The sequence below is a fragment of the Misgurnus anguillicaudatus genome, chromosome 21 (genome assembly GCF_027580225.2).
Source record: "Misgurnus anguillicaudatus chromosome 21, ASM2758022v2, whole genome shotgun sequence".
Classification (NCBI taxonomy): Eukaryota; Metazoa; Chordata; class Actinopteri; order Cypriniformes; family Cobitidae; genus Misgurnus; species Misgurnus anguillicaudatus.
In genome coordinates, this window is record NC_073357.2 from 29,133,892 (window position 1) to 29,156,175 (window position 22,284).

Below are 22,284 nucleotides of genomic sequence, written 5' to 3' on the forward strand. Positions count from 1 at the left end.
ACTTCACCACACCAGTAGGGCTTTCGACATGTGCTTATACCTCAGTGCTCATACCTCTCTTCAACTGATCCCCACCTTGAAACCATTCATAAAAATGTATCTATCAACACTTTACCACAGAGAATAAACTAGTGGTTTAAAATCTCTCATACTCCAAGAGTTTAAGATGATGAATTGTGGCCCTATAACACAGACATAATTTGCCATCACTATAAAATAGAAATGTTTCGTATAACATGTCATGCCATAGTGATTGGTCAAGAACATGTTTAACATATCAACCTTTTACACAGTCATTCCTTGTACTACTGTAAATGACGTGAATTCAGATGCTGTCCACCCACCAGTCTTTCAGTGACCACTTGATTTTTTTAATAAGGCAAACAGTTGATGTGCAGAATTGAAGTTGTGGTGCTGATCTCTTCTCAGTGCCAGTCAACTTCAGTCTTCTTTGCCAACTAACATCATGAAATTAGACATTTCTAACAGATGATTCTGCTTAAATGCTTATGTAGACTACTTACAATTATGAACAATATCTTTATATTTATGTTTACTGTTACCTGTTACTTTTTTGTCCACTCAAGTTGCTGCTTTTTTAATGTGCCCCCAGATAAAAACTGTTAAATTGAAAGTACTTTTTTAAACCATTCCTCCATATAGGTATTGCATAAATGTTATTCTAATAACTTACAGGTTTTCTTTTTAAAATCTATGTTATGTTTAAAGAGTACAGTACATGGAGAATACAGGAAAGTAGCAAAAGGAGAGACAAAAAACATCACAAGACGGGAATCGAACTCAGGTCCCTGTGCTGTTGAACTATTTGAGAGCACTGACCACTAGACTATTAGTCTGGTAGGAAGGGGGGGGGGGGGGGGTCACCTGCACCCAAAAGGTATATTTTTAAACCTAGTTTTTTGTAATCCTAAGGTGTCTAGTAAAGGAATTTTTATGTTCCCCAAGCAAATTATTGCCCCATATGTTATTTTTTGTTGTACCATCTTTTGTGGCCATGTTTGATATTCGGCTGTGGAAAATTAAAATGTAAACCTACATAGAATCTGTACAATACAACCTACAGACACAATCCACCACATTTTCTCTTCGTCTTTGCATAAGGAATTGATAGATATGAGGATTGTCATGATTAGATGATGTATGATGCATTAAAACTCAAATAAACGCAAAAAACTCCTCCCCCTGCTAAAAAAAAAACAATAGACACCATCACATAAATGCTATTGGTTTTATTGGGAATTTTATTGGTTCTATTGGTATATGGCCCAAAACACACTACAGTGTATTGGTCTTTGTTGGTCTCTAATGGTATGTATTGGTTCTGGTTCTAATGGCATATGGCCCAAAACACACTACAGTGTAGTGGCTTTAATGGTAAAAGCTAGGTTCCTATTGGTATTTCAATGAAAACCATTAGAATTTTCTGTAATGGTTTTATGGTTTTTTCAGCAGGGCCCCTATGAACCTGTAACGGACTGCTCTGAGACTTGAAGGGTTGAGGATCCAAGTGCAGGTTTTATTAAGGGGTAAATCCACAAACATAAATCCACGAGACAGGCAAAAGGTCATACACATGTAGGCAGTCCAATGACAAGCAAACAAAACAGACAAGGGCAAAACAATAACAGGATAATCCAATGAACAGGCAGAGATCGAAACCAGAATGACCAGAGTAATCAGAGTGAAATATAAATTCTCGGAATTGCAGTAATCAGCTAACAAGACTTCGCAATGAGAGCGACAGTGAACAGGGATTAAGTAGTGCAGATAAAAATGAGAAACAGGTGAGGCAGAAATGAGTGATGAACAGAAGGTGTGATAGTAATGAGCTATAGCATATATTTGTGGGAAATGCAGTCTAGGACAAAGTAGTGTTCGGGGAATGGCTCCCTCTGGTGGCGATTAGGAAGCAGAGCAGGAGTCCATTCATGATAGGACTCTATTGATATATGTTTTCACGTTTGTATTTTTACAGTCTTTAGGATGTCTAAGATGCAAATGTTAATGATCCCTACTTGAAATATTGTCACATGTTGGTCCAAATGAACATCTTCCATAATGAGGAGTTACTATTCAAACCATTAACAGAAAACCACTCATATAGTCAAATATGTGTGTATATATAGGCTATAACAAATCTCCATTAGAATAAACTGAAATAGAAAAAGGTGATTCTAATCAAAGGTCAAAAGGTCAAGGGCAATGAAGTCTATTCATCATACAGCAGGTCTTCATAATCAATCTCTTGCTCCTCGTCTTCTTCACCATCTCCATCCATCTCCTCGACTGTTTCCTCCAGCAAGCCAGTGAGTGAAGTGGGGAGGATAGGTCCACAAGACCGCACTGGTTCCAGGGTACCCTCTTCAGTCTTTTCCCAGCTTTGGCCAGGATCATGGGGCTTGGGACACCAGAATATCTGTGGGGCTGCTCTCTTGTAGATGGCCAAACGGTGGTTGACACGGTTGATGTGTGGGACAGGGTTGTCTCTGGAGGAGCTGGGACAGATCCACCTTGGATCTGGTGGCAAGCGTCTCATCCTCTCCAATAATTTTTTCAACATGATGCTGCGCACATTGTTCACAGAATTTTTTGCGAGCCTGGCCATACATTAGACATGCTCGATGTCCTCCACCACATCTGGCTCCACAGACCACTGATCACCAAGTTTTCTGAGGACATAAATACTTATAGTATTACAAAGTCACAATGCATCAATACCTATGTTTTGCATTAATTGCCATTACATGCTACAGAGTATCTGACTTAAAAAAAACTCACTTGAAGGCTGCATGGTACTTTGGATAACTTTGGATAGCTTTTTCAGAGGCCCAACCTTGCCTCTAAAGGTACTTTTAACGTATTCCTCTGTGAAGACATATAGGCAGAGTATTGTTGTACAGTAATCTGCCCCCTTACATTCTGCCAGTTCGCCGACATTTAGGATCCGCCTGTGCTTTCCGATCCCAATGTCGACATAGATGGTCGGCGGGACGGATTGGGTGTGGTGTAGGAGGATGAAGAAAATGTATGTGTCTGGAGTCCTCACCACAGCCACCTTGTGCCCAAGTTGAGCGACATACTGCAGGTACAGAACAACCCGGGTGTCAGTCTCTTCCTGGGTTGACTCCAGCTGAGGTATCTCACATGGTCTTTTGATTTGACACTATCAACTCTCTTGGATTTCTTTGTAGCAGGATTAAACTTTCTTTTCCCCTAATGTCTAAAAGGCAGCTTCAAACTTGGTAGAGAAGTATATTTTCAGACTCACCATCAATATCACCCTTCTCTTTGATTAGCATGCATCAATTTTAATTTCCCAGATTATCATCAATCATTTTCCGTTTCCCAGATTGTCATCAACGTTGGCTGTTAGTAGAGAAGCTGGGAAGATGGGCCGGCACTGATACAGTGTGGCCCTGGATTTCTCCAAACAGCTTTTTTTGTATTTTGGGCTTGCTAATTCCAGACTTTCTGATGGCCTTTAGAGTTTATAGATGGCCTTCAACCACACCTATTGCTTTAAGTTTCAAATTGATTCAAATCTAAATAAAAAAAAACTTTTAAAGTGGAATATGTTTATCAGACACCTAAAGCATTATAAATATATACCAGTTTAAAAAAAGACATTTATCATTACATAATGTACAGTTAAGACATTATGTAAATGTTCTTTTTTGCTTTTTTGGAAATACAGACAGGCAACCAATTGTAACAGCAAATCAAGGAGAGGTAGCAAGTGCTAGTAAAAGGGAAATTATTAATCAAAGTCAGACACACGAGTCACACAAAAACAGGATAACAGATGAGTGAGGCAAAGTCTGATGGCGATCTGGGAAGTAACAATGTCCGATGGTGAGCCAGGAAGTGACGATGAGAAGAGCGGGACACAGAAACTGAGATGAGCATTCCGTGGGGTTGAGTGGAATAATCCATGGAGTGAAGAGTGGATGGGATTCCAGAGACATAAACGATCCAGCGACAAGAAAAGCACAGAGAACAGAAACAAGAGACCAGGCATACACAGGAGACTGCAAACAATGCTCTGACAAACACAAGACAAAAGACAGGGCAATAAATAGGGATCAGGTAATGAGTAGCAGCTGTTGTAGATGAACAATGAACAGAGATGCCCACATGAAAACAATCAATGCTGACTAGAGGTGAGACTAGTTGGCTGAAATTGCAAATAAAACGTCAAAAAAAAATTTGCCGAACCCCAGAAACCGCTGTAGGTCCTTACGGGAATCTGGACTTGGCCAATCTATCACAGCCTTAACCTTGTCAGGATCCATACTTATTCCCTCAGATGAGACGATGTACCCTAGGAAGGGAACAGACTGTGCATGAAATACACATTTCTCCGCCTTGACAAAAAGCCCATTCTCTAGTAATCTCTGGAGCACTCGTCTGACGTGTTGCACGTGTTCCTGGAGAGACGAAGAAAAAAATCTATATGTCATCCAGGTAAACATATATGAACTGATCTACCATGTCTCTCAACACGTCATTAACGAGTGCTTGGAAAACCCTTGGCGAGTTGGAGAGGCCGAACGGCATTACCAAGTATTCAAAGTGCCCTCTAGAGGTGTTAAAAGTGGTTTTCCACTCTTCCCCCTTCCTGATGCGAACCAAATGATAAGCGTTAAGTAAATCCAGTTTTGTGAAGAAGGATGCTTCCTGTAACCTTTCGAAGGTCGAAGACACCAACGGCAAAGGAAACGTATTCTTTACCGTGATGATGTTTAACTCTTGGTAATCAATACAAGGTCGCAGAGAACCATCCTTCTTACCAACAAAAAAGAATCCCACCCCCGCTGGTGATGATGAAGGGCGGAGGAACCTAGATGCTAGAGAGTAAAGAGAGTAAAGCTTGCCCTTAGGCGGGGACTTATAGGAAACTGACTCTATGGCACAGTCATAGGGACGATGTGGATGGAGAGAAGCAGCGTAGGACTTACTGAACACTTCCTTCAGGTCCAGGTACTCCGCGGGCACGTTTGACAAAACCGTTGTCTCCTCCTGAAAAACAGAAACAGACACAGCAGGACAAGCAGAAACCCGACAAGACTCATGAAAACATTCACCCCATGAGGTGATGTGTCGGAACCCCAATCCACTCGTGGGTTGTGTCTAACCAGCCAGGGGTGACCTAAGACGATGGGTGCCACAGGAGAGTCCATGAGGAGGAATGGAAGGGTTTTGGTGTGGTTGCCAGAGGTGAGGCGAGTAATAGGTCCTGTGGGGTGGGTAATGTAGGGCAGTCTCTGGCCATTGAGTGTGCTGACAGTGATCTGGTGTGAAAGGGGAGTAATAGAGAGTCTCAGGTGTTGTGCAAGGGTGGTGTCCATTAAGTTACCTTCGGCTCCTGAGTCCAGAAGGGCGTGACAGGTGTGAGTGTCGTTGGCCCACCTCAGTTTCACCGGAAGGACAGTTGATGATGTTTTGAGTCACAGTTTGCTTACAGGTGCGCACATTCTGCTGTCAAGTTTTTCTTTATAGATCACCAACATTTGCGTGGGAAGTGGCGTACGCACGTTTTTAGTCCCGTACGCACGCTTTATAAATGAGGCCCCTGATTTTTACCAGACATCTTACATATGTACCTGTGCTATCTGGGACAACTTCTTATCCCACTTATGCATATCTCAAAAGACACAAGGTCAATATCTATACGAGAGGCATTTAAACACCCAGCTGAAAATAGAGTGGTGTCTGTCACATGCTAAATTTGTCTATCTCCTATGTGCCCTAACATAGCTTAAAAAGAATTCAAGGTTCAAGTCACTGCACAGCTGTTTGCACCTCACTGTCTGATGGCTAAATCTTTAATGACGTTTAGATTTGGGCTACAACAACAAATTTACTTACTATATAACAGCATTACATCACATTTGTGCATTTTGCTTTTTACAATGCATTATGTGCATTCCCTGGAAAAAATCTAACGGATACTCTTGGTTTTAGAATACTTCAGTGTTTAATGATGCTGTTCTTGATGTCAGAATGGTAGTTGTGAGTAGTAAGTATTAAAGTATTAAAAAGTATTAAAACGCATAAAAATTAAGCTATAGCAATATTATACTCACCACATTTCACTGCACACATTTATAGTAATTTAAGAATAGAAAAAAATTCTTGTGACATGGCCTCTTTAAAGGGGTCATATATTATGAGATTTTTTTAAGATGTAAAATAAGTATTCAGTGTCCCCAGAGTGAGTATGTGAAGTTTAAGCTTAAAATACCATATAGATAATTTATTATAGCATGTTTAAATTGACACTTTGTAAAAATGTGCCGTTTTGGCTGTGTCCTTTAAAATGCAAATGAGCTGATGAACTGATTGCAATGATGGTGGTTTGTTTCAATTAAAACTCAGTTGTGCTGTAAATTATTTTCTCTCTCTCTCTTTTTCTCTGCACTAAATGGCTGTGCCGTGGTTGAATACTGCAGATTAAGGGGCGGTATTATTTTAATTGGCCTTGCAACCTACCAAAATCTGAACGACCTAATTTTTCACATGCTTGCAAAGAATGTCTTACCCAAACAAAGTTACTGGGTTGTTGTTTTTTCATATTTTCTAAGTTGATAGAAGCACTGGGGACCCAATTATACTTAAACATGGAAAAAGTCAGATTTTAACAATATGACCCCTTTAAGTACAGTAGGTAAACAGGTTGGACAAGTGCATCTAGATGACTGCCTCAGCATTTGTTGGATATCCTAAACAACAACATAAGTACTATACACTGTAAAAAATTATGTCAAATCAACATATTTTTATGTTACTTTAATAAACAATTTTAACTTCTTTTTATAAGTTATGTCAACTTATCGCAAGTCAAAACATAAAAAAGTAGGTTGAATTGAGTAGCAAGACCAAGTTGTTTTAACTTCATGATGGATTTTATTGTGTAATTTTGTGGAAAATGTGTGTGCAAGTTGTAGTCTCAAACCAATAGATGACTTCTTATGCAGATATAATGGGAAATGCGTTTTCCTGATTTTGTTTTAACAAAAAAAAACTAAGAATACAGATAATTGTTTAATCATTTATTTATTTTTCTTTTTTTTCTCTTTCTTTCTGAACAGTGTACATATTTTTATCTATTACTGAAAATTTTCACATGGCAATATAAGTAGTATAGGCTCTACACATGCATGCTATTGACTTTATTCTAGACACGGCTGTAATACATCCAATATAACAATAGAATGTCTGTATATTTATAACATTACACTGATATTATATACTATAAGAAAAAACACAAAAACAGACATACATAACATTTATAAAAATGGCTTAAGTGCGTAGATAAGGACATATTATATCCACTTCAAATCAAGATATTGAAGTAGTTGGAATATCTGTGTATTATTGCAATGCACGCCTGCACCAGTAAGATATAAACTTTATAGGCTGATGAAGAGTTGTCATTCATTCTTCAATTGACTTATTATGTTAATTAAGTGTAAAATCACCAGTTGAACGAGTTAAAAACTGCAATACTGTAACAGATCATTTATAATATGCCTGGCTACCCACTCCTAAAGATATAAGTTCTTAACTGGCTGTTTGTCAGTGTGGAAGATCCTATAACATCCATGAAACATCAGAAAGGTTCTTCATAGTGAAAAAAGGCTCTTAGGCAGTTAAGTAGAAACTGCTTTGGTGATACACTAAATGTACTTCATATTGTCTAAAAAACATCTGATATCGATTTCATCTTGGTAGAAACTAGCAAAACAGTAATACACTATATCAGTATATCATAACTTAAAAATATAAGAATAATGGTTCTTCTATGGCATCTCTGCAAAAATCGATTTTGGGATTATTTGGCAGTGTGTGTACTGTATAAAAAGGAAAACCTTGTATCTAAATAACTGCAGTGTTATGTGTTCAAGCCTATGAAGAAAATTACAGATTTGCTTCCATGACGTGTTAACTGACTTTAACGTTACTTCTGGATAGGTACTGTAAATAATTTTCAGCCTGTGATGTATAAACAAACTGATTTCTTTGCCTCATCCACACAAAACATTCACATTATTTTACAGGTAAACATGATCACTACATAACATAATCCTAAATACCTAGACACTTGTATAAGGTTGTATGTGACATTTATATAGCAAGAAAAAAATGAAGGAACAAAAACACTAGACAAACAAATGTCAGCTGCTTCTGTATCAGTGATTTGTATTTTTCTATGCCATGATTGTTTAAAAGGCACCCAGTCAACAGGCACTTATGGTACGATGTCTAGCATTGTAAATTTTGCAATACAAAATGACCATGAACATTCCTTTGACTGGAGCGCCAGCTGTATGTAGTTTTTAGTTTGATTTCCTTCCTAAGTTACTAATTGGAAACATGCTTAAGAAAACACAGTATTGCGCTGTTTGGAGTTTCCAACTTGTTCAAAGAACATGAAATCCTATGAGAGAAAAAAAACAAAGACTGATGAGTCAGTGCAGATACATAGTAGAAAAGACTGTTCTAGTGTATCTGATTTGTGGCACATTAAAGTAAACATTTAAAGGGCATGGAATGTGTTTGTGAAATTTCAGCTAAAAAATACCCCACATATCATTTGTTATAACATTTCCAAAATGCTTATTGGTAAAATTAACCAGTCACTACGTGTCCGTGGGCGGGGCTTTATCAGTGTGACATCACATTAACAAGAGTATCAAAACGGCAAGCATTTTCATCCATTTAAACAGCTCTAAATGGAGTTCCTTGAGTTTTCTAAACTACTTTACAAGCAACGTATTGTTACACAGTTGAAATCACACATAATAGTTTAAAAATTGTAAAAGAGTTGAAGTGTGCTATTAACTGAATACTTACAATAAGGAAAGCGGCACCCATAAGTACAGCCTTCATCTTCACATCCAAGTCTAAAGGAAACTTGATGCCAAAGTTATCAGCGTCAGTGAAGGCCTCCTTTAACAGTCCGCTCCACTGCTTACTGATTCGGCCAATAGACTGCCCACCGTCCTTGCCTTTTAGCTAAATAAAGCAATAAAACCTATAGCTTGTCCATTTTTGAGTGTATGCATAACTTGATACAATATAAATATTTAGAATATTTTTCTGTATGACACGTCTGAAAGTCGTGTGCTCTTAGTTAAAAAAAAGTTACCTCAAAGTTCACGTCACCACAGCAGTTACAGGCCAAGCAGGGCCCATCGAGCTTCATCAATGTCTCCTTGTTTGCTCCCTGAATTGAGAATTTTGGGTAGCACGGGTGCCAGTCCTGTTTTACATATCCTATGGTCGTTCCTGGAGGCGCCTGCACCTCGAGCTGAAGGTGAAATGTTTACATAAGTCTTAGTGACGGGAGAATAGACAGAGGCGTTTTTTTTAGTAAGGGCATCTTTAGCTCTTTTCTATTTATATGCTTAACAAATCTATAATGTCTAGTGATGCACACATTGCCTTCTGAGCCAACTGATGTATGTACATAAACAGCGTAATTGTAGCTATTAAGTAAAGACTATAAGACTCCATTACCTCCCTATACTATAAGACTTTATTTTCTTCTTTTATCTTTACATTAGCATTGATAATTGATATGACATGTCGTTATACCTCTTGCAGGCAGCAGGGGCACCAACAGGTGGCACAGCGATAAGGTCGGATGAGCCGTATGACCTCTCTGTCAGAATTATCTTTGATCTTCATGTCAAAGCTGCGCAGTGCACCACAGCAGTTACGCGTGCAGCAGTCATTTTTCTCTTTGGCAGAGTAGATCTTCTGGCCGAGGCTGTTCTTGACCTCATATTTGTTATTGGTCTCAAAGCTAATCAATGCTGTCGAGGAAAGAGAAATATGTAGAAAAGTTTGATTACATTTTCTAATGTAACTTGTTTAATATATAAGAAAGGTTCACTAACTGTGATCGTCAACAAAATACTTTTAGACGGTTTCAATGCTCCCATACATTTTTAGTGTTTATATACTTATAAATATCAACACAATACTCATACTGGGAGTCTCAAAGATTATGCCCTATAAACAAAGTCCTCAACTTAAGTAAATTTTGACAACTGTAATCCTTAAAAAATGGCTGAAATCTTCATTTCTGCTACACTGGTTACTGGTAATTTTGATCAGTGTTTTCCACAAAATAAATGTTTTTGTTAAAGTGCCTTGGTTATATTGTAAAACACACTAATAGAATATTGACATATTCTCTCATTTTGTAATCTCTACTATACAATATATTGTTGTCTTGCTTTATTTAAACCAGGTGTAATGAATAATCATCAATGATAAAACCATTTTGCAGGATAAACGTCTAGCAGACGTACCCAGCATTTTTAGAATGAAGGAGGCAAGTTGCACTATTTATTGAGATGATTGTTGTTTGTCATTTAATTCAAACATTGATATGTGCATTAATATTATACTTAGGTAAAGCTAAAGATTTGTCAAGCTGTATTTTGTTTTGAATAACTAGAACATTTCTACAATGTTTACATTTGGTTTTCTATCTAAATAATTTTAATACCTACTAAAACATAATTGTTTGTATTTACTTAATGTAAATACTTGCATATACCTATTTTCTTAATGTGTCACATTTCATTTAGAGCTCTAATAAACAATGTAAAGGTAAATCCTTTCTCTTTGTGTTGAACTTACACATTTACATTTCATTTACATTTGAAGAGTTTCGTTGCAAAACGAGATAACCACCGTTTTTTTAATTGTTCAGAAATCTAGTTTTTTTGGTTGTGCATTCCAATTAATTTCAATGAAACAGCAGTTGGTTTGTTTTGATTTAAACCTTCATAACTTAAAGAATACAGCTAAGTAGCACCATAAAACAAAATAATAACATGATAACATTATAATAAACATGTTTTGACAAAAATGTTAAAAACTGGATTTATCTCGTTTTGCAACGAAACTCTTCATTTATTCATTTAGCTGACGCTTTTATCCAAAGGGACTTACAATTGCTATATATGTCAGAGGTTGCACGCCTCTGGAGCAAGTTAGCAACTAGGGGTTAAGTGTCTTGCTCAGGGACACAATGGTGTGTCTCAGTGGTTTCGAACCCAGGTGTCTCACACCAAAGGCGTGTGTCTTATTCACTGTGCCATCACCATCCTAAACCTAAAAACGAATAAAGTCTGACCTTCTAATAACTCCACTTTCTGGTGAATAAGGATCTGATCAATCTGAAACACACAGAGAATATGAAGTAAATAAAAAAAAACGTATATACAAGTTCAGTAGCACAATAAGAGCGAGGGTGAGGTAAGCTCACCTGAGTGAGGTACTCCAGACCAGGTGGCACTCCAGCGGGCACTGACACAGGTGCAGGTGCAGGAGCTGAAGAAAGTCGCGAAAAAGATCATCAGTCAGCAATAAACATATTGCATTGCCTTTACAGTACAAAACTTTTTAAAAGTGCTATGAAATCCACAAATTAGCATACTAGTTTAAATGACTATCTGCCAATTTAATTTAAGCGGCACACATGAGCTAAAGTTAAAACTAATAATTATAGTGTTATCTGGAATACTCATTTCTAATTGGTCAGTTGCCATTTCAAGTCAATATTATATTTACATGTGGCAAGTAGTTGTGTAATATGTGGGCTAGTGAGATATAATTCAAATGATTCAAAGGCCCGTCGTTAATTATTGTTTAAATAAACCCAGGCAGTTTAAACAGGACATAGGCTATATTTTAAGAACACTATCCCTTAAAATATATATTTTTTAAATATTTTATTAAAGTTTAGTTTATTTATTTATTAAGCACATTTAAAAACAGTGCTTAAAACTAAAAAGCTGTTCAAATTATATAAAACAAACCATTAAATAAAGTGGTTCTTTATAGGATTTAAACAAAGTGATTAAGGAGGAAGAAGAAAGTGCAGGAAAATGAAGCCTAGGCACAGAAAATGAGAAAGTCTGGTCACCTTTGGCTTCAAAAAATGAACGAGAGACTAAAAGCAGTAATTGACGCAGCACATAGGCTAAGTGGACAAAAAGCTTTTAAAACTAATAGGAAAATGTTTAAGTCAATGGCAGCCAGAGAAGATGCAACCGAAGGAGTAATGTGCTCACGTTTACTGATACGATTCAGTAGTCTGTCTGCCACATTTGACATCATTTACAAATAATCTGGAGCAGTTTAATGCAATACCAGACAGAGGGAATAACAGTAGTAGTCCACCTTTGATGTTATAATGCATAAATAATCTTCTTTAAAAGACTCTTGATTTTAGTAATAGACCCAACACACGATCTAAAAAAAACACCAAGGTTTGTCATCCAGTTACACATATTGGTAAACATGGAACTTAAATGATTAACAATGCCAGTGATTAAATCTAGTGGAACAACGATTATTTTAGTTTTATCACTATTTAGCTGTAAGAAGAAATAAAGGAAACTCAAACAGATCTCACATTGAGCTGCTGTTGTTACAATACAATATTCATATATGCGCACACTAATAAAAAATCTATTTTTCTCTATATGTTTACCTCCATACTGTTGAGGTTGTGAACTAGCTGGACCAGGCTGATACATGACCGGCTGATCTGGAACTGAATGATACCCTACTTGAAATCCAGGTGGTGGGGCAGCCTGCCCAGGGTCTCCATAGCCTCCCATGGGATAAGGGGTCATGGAATATGAAGGTTGGTTTGGCGATGGATAGCCTGATAAGTAAAATGCAAAAAGTGAGAAATCTTTCTTTAATCAAATAATAAGAATGTCATAAGAAGTATAAACCATAATATACTACACTCTTACGAAAGGATGTGTTAATTTTCTGACACTTTTTTTGTGTGTTATGCTTGTAACACATTATGTGTCATTTTAACAAATTATGTGTCATTTTGTGTTAAAAGTAACACAAAAAGTGTTGTTTTAACAGAGATGTGTGGATTCTGGGACAATGCATTTAGTGTGTTGTCCTTAAAATAACATTGATGTGTTGTTTTTAACACATCTGTTCTAAGAGTGTCGCTGATTTTGCATACATCATAGTAGCTTTAGATTGTAAGTCAGAGCTTTAGATACTCTGTGGTTTATTTAAATAGGTATTTGTCTATTTATTATGAGTTAGCCTTTTGTACTTCAAATCAGAGTTGTCTGATGAAATTTGTTAATCAAATGCATCAAGCTCTTCCGCAAAGTAGTCCACGCCATTAAAATTCCTCCACCATGCCTCACCAGGGGGATGGCATGCAGTGTATTGTGAACTAATTGTAACTCATACATAATTTTGTATTACAAAAGCTTTTTATATGCATTACTGTTGGTGTTAACATTAGTTATCTCCATCCACACTATTCCTACGCCCCATGACGCTTTGCGCGAATTATGGGTGCGACTTCCGGCGCGTACTGTCACTGAACCAAAGCCGGCGTTTTCCATGATGATTACGGTCATAATTTTAAGCCAGTGTAAGGATGAAATTAAGAAGTGTCCTGATACATCATATGAAGATATATTTAATAGTTTCATGTTCTTCCCGGGGGTGACGGGTCTTCAATGTGCAAATATAAAAGCACAGAGTAATACCAGCATCACCAGTGGGACAGTCAGTCAAGTGTTTAATAAATGGAATATACAAAGACTTCTTATTTTTAACCTTTTCAGGTGATGGTTTAAAATGTCACAACTGTCCCTCTGGTGTAAGTTTTTTTAAACTGAAATTTTTAATGGACTTGTTTGAGTTTTTATGGCGACACATCAAGCTTCACGCGATCCGACAGCAGCAGTAACTTGCTTCTCATTCAACACATTGTAAGTTATTTAAACAACCCATAATAAACATATTAAACTACTATTACATGTTTTCAGTATTGTTTTCGTTTTATGGAAATATTATTATGCAGTTGATAAGACAAGAGCTTATGAAATTATTTGCTTAAAAAAATCATTTAAAACATAACACATCATGACTATTATAAAAAATAACTAATAAGCAGTTAATGTAATCTCATTTTTGTAATAATATATAGTAGCAGAATAAATAAATCAGCATATTTATCAGCATAATATGTTGTTTTTGAATACTTATTGTATTTATTGTTCACTGTCAGTTTCTATGAAAAGTTTAACTGGATGGATGTGTGGATAATAGATGCACGTGCGCCACATACACGTTCAGTTCTTGTGTGTGTATTGTAGTTAAAACAAATGTTTTGTAGGGATTTACTGCGTTTGTATCATCTATTATGGCAACCCCTATCTGCACAAATTATGCCGGTCTTCCTGGATTTCATAATAAGCATTAAAATGTCAGTCAAAACGGCAGACTCGTATCCCTCGCAATAGGACTACTATTAGCTGTAGTGGCTCACCGGAAGTTTTACCCATCTGAGCTCAAAGATGGCGTCGCCCGCATTTACGTCAGGAATAGTGTGGATAGAAAATCATGGAGTGCAATTCTGGTTAAATGTTTAAAACTAAATCAGCATCGAAGGCATCCCCAGAAAAGAAATAAATACGTTTAGGGCGTTTAGTGATAATAAACTAAATATAAAAAAGTGACTTATATCTTGATAGAAATGCAATCAAACGTTGTTAAAAGTTTAAACTAAAACTCTTTGGAAGACATTTTCCATTTGAGTGCGTGACACTGCTTGACCAATCACGTTTCCCATACACATGTTTCCTGGAAACGGTGTGCAACGATGTGCAACAGGTTTTAGATGCGTTTTCTCTTGTTTGGTGGGTGTGTCAGAAATGTCGGCCCAATCAGCGGCAAGATGTATATAAACCACGCGGTAGTAAAGAGACAGCTCGCTCAATGGGTTCAAGATGGAATGTTGTCTTTCATTCTGGATGCCAAGGTCAGTGACTGTAACATCGAGGGTATTTTACAGTATTAAACACACATTTATAACGATTTCATCAGGCTTCAGAAACATTTAAAAAATAACACAAAGAATGGCCTCTCAACTACCGTAGTTGTAACTCTTGCGTCATCACAACAGGGTGTTCAATGCATCACCGTTTCTGTGTAATAAACGTTGTGCAACGTTTTGTCGGGGCTGAACCTATTTTTTTACGGTCTATGGGCTGAACGCAGCCATGAACTTAAAATGCACAATGATGGGACTGACATGTTATGCAAAAACGTCAGTTTGGAGCCAGCCTAGGGGATGCGCAGAAGGAATCGTCCGTGGAGCCGCGGTATCAAACTTCCGCCCAAAACGCTCGTCTTGCGCCCAATTCAGTCACGCCCCTTGAACGTCTCTTTTGACTGGCTTGCTAAAATAAGGTAAGTTAAATACAACTCATTTGGTCAGTGTGAAATAACACAGAAATCGAAAATTAATAGTTAGTTGTATCTTCAATCCTCCTCAAAGCTCCGACAGTCAACTCAGAAAAGCACAAATGTTAATCATAAGACACACCCCCATTTCTATAGCGTAAAATTACTAGCTAAAAAGAAACTTATCACAAAAATTAATAATTGAACATATATCAGCGTGATGATAACTACCTTAAAAAACCAAAACCATTTTATTGGAAGTGAAATTATTTTCATTTCGGCCCGAGTGAGAGGGGGGGTTAATGACTTGTACTGCAGCCAGCCACCAGGGGGCGATCAAAGAGCCAGCAGCAGCTTCACTTTTCAGGATGTGTGAGGCACACCCGGTCACACAACAGAAAAACGTGTTATATTAACCACAAAGCCAAAAACACAAAAATGTGGAAAAACGGTTCAAAGCCTTTCAAACATTTATGATGAGTTTAGAAACAATTATCTGAAATGACGTATAAATATAGACAGTATATCCTCAACCATAATGGCACATTCAGTCATAATTATATTTTCAAGATGAGACAACCAGACACATGGGACACATGGTCTATTCAGCACTCATAGCCATTAGGCAAAGAGAATAGTGCTTTTCTTTGGGAGCATGCTGAAGACATTTATGTATATCAGCATAAAAGGTTATTACAACAGATTTGTGGATATTCTGTTGTGGGGAGAGAGTCTCAGTGCTAGGTAAATTTATCTATCAGCTTATTTGAAAAATAAAACAAAATCACAAAAACCTACAAAATAAATAAATGTCCCTGTTGTTAAGCATGAATGTGATCAATCAAAGAACCAAGTATCTGCGCTCTTTAGAAGAATTATTCAAGAGACACTCGACTCATACCACATGTAGGATTATTTTCACTAATGTGCTGTGGTTTATTCATGATACCTTCCTGCTGAAGTTATAAAGCTTACTAATGAACGATGCATGTATGCAATGTTTGAGGAAAGGGAAAAGCACATTCCAACATCCATCATCTTCTGTCCTTTCATTCACTGGGTGCTTTCACGTGATGTCTGAGTTGCGCAGCAAACCAGATGAACTCACATTGCATCTACATGCCGGATCGTTTCTAATTTGATTTTCAAGGCCTACCACATACAATTTAAAGCTGCTTCCATTATGCTAACTCAATGTTCTGGTTACATGCCTGTACTTTCATTAAAAAATGTCGCTTTTTATTTTGATAATTTTTCACCCATGCATGCAGACATTTATCACTAACACTACATCTGTATTCGACAATACTGACACCCGGTATCCACTGTTTTGTATCATCCACAAGAAGGGTTCCCAAAGTTTTAATTTCACGACTTACATGAATAGGTATAATCTATCCTGGCGGGACCCACCAACATATTTTAAAAGAAAATATGAGGGGTAAATACATTTATTTTCTTTTACAATTGATTAGTTTTTATTTTCCTTGGCATTTTATTAATGAAATGTATACATTTTCATTAGTTGGACTGTTTTTGTGTCATTCACTGCTATAGCCAAGCGACTTTGTGCAAACCACCTTATATAAACCAAAATACATTCTGTATAGATTATGCTTTCTCAGAAATATGAAATAATATGGTTTCAAAAGGCTTTTGAAATATAACAGACAAGTAGACATTAAAATATATGCCCCAGAAACATATAGAAGGGGAAAGCAAAACACCTCAGCCATAAGGACAGAGTATCTGTATGGTAGTGGCTTTTGCAGTTTAATAACCTTTAGTATACAAGATCGTCCTGCAATACCAGTTTTCTTTTCTATTTAAATAAACATTACTGGTATCACCTCACTCTGAAAGACAAAGGATTACAAATCCTTTTGAAACTGACTGACAGAGTCATGCTTCGGATACATGACTTACACGTGAACATAAATCAGAGGTTGGTGTTAGGTTATTTCACTCACTCCCTTTCCCTTTCTTAAAATGGCTGATAGGTTCAGTCAGTATGGGAGTATTTTAAAGTTAAAGGTCATCTGAGTCCTAATCAGAGGCGGACACTACTTGAGTATTTTAAGTAAAATTTCCAAGCATCTGTGAGTGTTTAACTTTACTTTACTAAAAAATGTTCACTACATTCTAAAGCATACTAATACTGTGTATTCCTTTTATATTGCATATTAAAATTGATTTAATATCTAATTACAAAAAAATTGTGTACTTAACTTTTCTTGAGTAAAAGTACAAAAGTAATTTTTACTTAAGTAAAAAAAATACTAGATGTTTATTGTACTTAAATATTAAATATAAACCAAAAACTTGAAATTATGAAATGTAGTGAACTAAAAATTATGATAATATGCTTTGGAATGTATGTGGAAAAACACTGATAAAATATGAATACTTAACAATTTACTTTTATGTAGAAAGTAAAAATACTCAAGTAGTGTCCGCCTCTGGTCCTAATACATCCCCTCCCAAAGTAGTCAGTTCTTTATCTATTATCATTAAGTGTGAGGCGTATAATAGTCCGCTGTATTTAAAGTTTTGGGCGGTAAAGAAAAAATCTTTAGTAAAGACAAGATGACAGATCTTTGACCAGATTTGTAGTAAAACATTGGCATAATGTAAAACAAGATGCTATAATTGAACATCCTGTGGAAATCAGTGAAAGTGAAACACTAACACCCTGTCTTTATTTCCTGCTTTCCTTTCCTGTTGTTCTCTAGGGAACGTTAATATATATTTCACCAAAAGACACACCATTAAAACCATTAAAAACCATTGGACATTAAAACAAACATTATATCATAATGTAAATTAAATCTAATTCAAACATTAATAGACTATTACTGCAGGAAATGTAGAGCATGCAATCTACATCTTTGTATATATCTGTTGCACCACATCTAACACACAAAATACACAAATATCCTATTTTTTTTGTTCAAGAAAATGTAAAGAATAGCGTTACCTGGTCCAGACATGTTGAAGCAAGAATGTGTTTTTATGGCCTCCTCTCAGTCCGGAGCGAGTCACTATTTGGGCGAAGAAAATATAGAGAGATTGTTTTTGTAAGTAGAAACAGGTTAAACAGGTCCGAAAGAGATAAAGTCCAGTTTTAAATAAAAATCAGTGTACATTTAAACGCGAATGAACACGCAAAACCAACTAGAAAACTGTTTAAAACAGATCTCAATGAAATCGGTGAACAATGTGCGTGCCAAGCCACGGTAACTTGTTTAGAATGAAAACATACAGAAACGATAAAGGCGCGACGTCACACAAGTGGGTGTGGCGACGGCTTTGCATGTGTTTCATACGATAGTCAAGGACAATGTCACATGACAACATGCAAACGTGAGAAAAAAATAGACGAAGAAAGATAACAAGAAATGTACAGTTTTCAACATCTTGCAATTTCAACAAGCGTGCACAAAAATGATTAAATAAACAAACTTGACTTTACAAAGGATTATTGCATATTTAGTGACCTTAGGCACGATAACAGTTCTGTAACAAATTATATTGCCTACAGATATACAGCGCTAACCATTTGTTTTGCATAGCCGTGACTTCTAAAAACAAAGCATTATAATAAATAAAGAAAACTCACATTTATTTCAGATCCTCAGGCTTGACTGCAACACAAACAAGCCTCAAGGAAAAAATCCACAAAGCAATTGTTGTTGATCTGACTATTAGGATATTGAAAACGAGAACGTTTAAGACCCACCTACCTTTTTTCCGATTGTAAAATAAATGTTAACTGTTTGTCATTGATAACGCCCAAGCAAGAAGCAATCGTTTACTTTATGAAATTAATCCCCTCCCCTTTTCTGACGCATTTGCTGTATCCACAAGACTTCTATTAAGCACAATGGGTTAAAAAAATGGAAATTTTGCATTACTATTTTTTGTAATAAACAGGAAACAGTTGTTTTCATCTGAATGTACCCCACACATAAAAAGGGCATATTCTATTGTACATTTATGTATTTAAGGGTGCAGTGTGAAATTTTTAGAAGGATCTCTTGACAGAAATGCAAAATAATATACAAAACTATATTATCAGGGGTGTATAAAGACCTTTTTATAATGAACCGTTATGCTTTTATTACCTTAGAATGAGACGTTTTTATCTACTTACACAGGCGACTTCCCTTACATGGAAGTCGCCATTTTGTGACGCCCATGTTTCTACAGAAGCCCTTAGCGGACAAACTTTTTTTACTAAGTTGTCTCCGTCAATTACATGTTTTTTCAGTTGCAGGTACCATAGCTTCTCTATGCGTTTTCAAAACGAGGGGTGAGCAGTGGAGTGAGCCATTGGTTGCAATTTGCAACCTCACCTCTGGATGCCGCAAAAATTTACACACTGCACCTTTAATATCTGGTTTCTTGAGCTGATTCATATATGAATGCTTGCATACCGAGAGCAAAGCGTGAAAACCATATAACGCCCAAAGCGCCAGAAATAGCATCAGCTACAACCTCAGAGTTAAATAGGCTGTGTAAAAGGTGTTTACCCAAAATAATTAATAGATGTATGTAGATTAATTAATGGGTTAAAGTAATAATGTAGCCCAGTAATTCAGTGGTTTTCAATTCCAGTCCTTGGGCCCCCCCTCCCAGAATGTTTTAGATGTATCCTTATATGAAACACCTGATTTCATTTATCAGGCTCCTTTATTAACACACTAACGAGCTGATAAACTGAATCAGGTGTTTTATATATGGAGACATCTTAATTGTTCTGGGAGGGGGGGCCGAGGACTGGAATTGAAAACCACTGCACTAAACCAACAACTGGTTTCACATCCCTATAACGTAGTGTAACTTGTGTTCATAAGATTTCGTAATGTTTTTAATGCTTAAAGAAATTTGTGGATTTATATCACATACGGCATGCATTTTGTTAACCCTACAGCAGTTGTTTTTCAACCAGGGGTCCACAGAGTTACCTCAACAAATTTCCAAGGGAGCCTCAATATGACTTTTCTTAACTATTAATTGGTTATTACTAACTTACATCTGTCATGCCAAGCTCTAGAAGATTCTTTTGGGTAGAAATAGTGTAAGTGGAGGGTCTTTTTAATATTGTTGTGGGCAATAATATGGAGGGGTGGAAGTGAACTGCCCTGCAGGTTGTTTATCTCTCGACAGGTGGCACCACTGAGCAGTATTGAGTAAAATAAATGTTTCGCTAGGTTGAGCTGTTTGTTTATCATCATTACTCTCATTATAAACCCAGTGTTTGGAAAATAAAGAGATGTGGTTTCTATATATATCTATCATAACAGGATAATAGGATATACCCCATAAAACTTGTCAGGAACATGTTCAGTATCTGGTAGGCTATACTGATGCACGTAGCTACAGTGCACTACATTAGTATTGGGACAATAAAGTTTGCAAAGTTGCTCTTTTTGCAAAAAATAGACAAAAGTACAAAATGTTACATTTTATTTTTCACCTGTTTTAACAAATAATTGACCAACTTAATAGTAGAACACGTTTGGATTTTAATACTTCTATCTAATGTGAGCATATTGAGACTATTATCTCACAACCGTATTAAGTGATGAACTGTCCTGATGCATTATTAGTTTACACACTAAAAAAGAATAATATACGTTTGATTTATTGCTTCTACAGTCTGAGTCTAGCATTTGGTTACAAAACACACAAGTCAGCATGTAAGGTTGTTGTTCTTTGTTTGATAAAGCATGTATGTATATTAGGGCTGGGCACAGATTAATCTAGAGATTAATCTCATACAAAATAAAAGGAAATTTTTGCACATATGAGTTTGTGCTGTATGTAATTAATGATTATGTATATATAAATACACACGCATTTATGTATGTATTGTATGTACATGTGCATTTATTTATATTTGTATAAATTCTATATTATATATAAATAAAAAAACTGTATATAAATAAAACATTTCTTAAATGTATATATATGTATGTGTGTGTTTAAATATACATAATATTTACACACAGCACAAACGCATGAAAAAAATACTTTTATTTTGATTAATCTAGATTAATCTAAGCCCAGCCCTAATACATATACATAATTAAATGTACTAAAATGCCTAATATTTTGCATCATATTTATTGTACAAATTTCTTATCTCCCCAGCAAACAGAGCAATTTTTTATTTACTTTTCCAGTACTTGAGGGCACTGTACTGTAGATATGTTATGTCCATCATTAGAATGAGTACAGTTAGTGCATCAAAACATTATAAAATTCTAAAAATTAAGACATTAAGACAGCAGTGTCAGTTTAGACAGTTATTCAATTAAATTTCATTTAAATAACACTTTTCACAATTGTTTAATTGTTCCAAAGCAACATGTACATTAATAAAAGCAAGAGAAAACTGAGGACAACAAGAGAGTAAACCAGTACTAATGTAATGTATAGAAGAAAGTTTAAGTTAATGTCAGCGGTTGAAGAAATTCCTAGGAAAAAACCTTTAGGGCAGTGGACTCCAACATCGTGCCCGTTCCTCGCACGGAGTCTGTGAATTGCCCGTCAAAGCACTTTCTATTAATAGCCTCAATTTTAATTTTATTTTATGATTTTTTTATATTAGCTTGGCTTCTTTTGTATGTTAACATTTTAAACAATGATAAAACATATCAACAAGTAAAGTAAAATAAAAGTAACAAGTTAAACAAATAAGTTGAGTAGACTATTTAATAGAAGTAGCTCCAGATTGTTTTATCCATTGTGGTAGCAGGTTGGAGACCGCTGCTTTATAGGGAAAAAAAGACCTTGGGAGAAAAACCATGGAGAGGGAGCCAGACATAGCTCATCCTAAGATATATTAAATAATATTTATTCAATTTTATGGGAATTAAACACTTTAAAAAATTTAGGAAAGGTTAAAGGAAGCAGTGGATAGGCTTAGATGATCCAGTAAACATACTATATATTAAGTACTAAAAAATACTATATATTAAATACTATATATTA

At 36.1% G+C, this 22,284-nt stretch overlaps 1 protein-coding gene across 4 annotated transcripts; it reads right to left on the minus strand.

Annotated features, from left to right (window-relative positions):
• Positions 1 to 7,060: 7,060 nt before the first annotated feature.
• Positions 7,061 to 19,836, minus strand: LOC129441496 (phospholipid scramblase 1). 4 transcript variants are annotated; one of them, XM_073858776.1, is made up of 9 exons: positions 19,818 to 19,836; positions 18,263 to 18,326; positions 12,539 to 12,715; positions 11,309 to 11,373; positions 11,177 to 11,219; positions 9,622 to 9,842; positions 9,173 to 9,334; positions 8,878 to 9,039; positions 7,061 to 8,461 (listed from the first exon to the last, which is right to left on the minus strand). In XM_073858776.1, the coding sequence occupies exons 2-9, from the start codon at positions 18,273 to 18,275 to the stop codon at positions 8,402 to 8,404; spliced, it is 903 nt and encodes a 300-aa protein (XP_073714877.1). In that variant the 5' UTR covers positions 18,276 to 18,326; positions 19,818 to 19,836; the 3' UTR covers positions 7,061 to 8,401. The 4 variants fall into 4 exon arrangements, with proteins under 4 accessions (XP_073714877.1, XP_055057137.1, XP_055057145.1 ...); XM_055201162.2 differs by lacking the exon at positions 19,818 to 19,836 and adding an exon at positions 18,905 to 19,045; XM_055201170.2 differs by lacking the exon at positions 19,818 to 19,836 and adding an exon at positions 18,430 to 18,563.
• Positions 19,837 to 22,284: the final 2,448 nt, after the last annotated feature.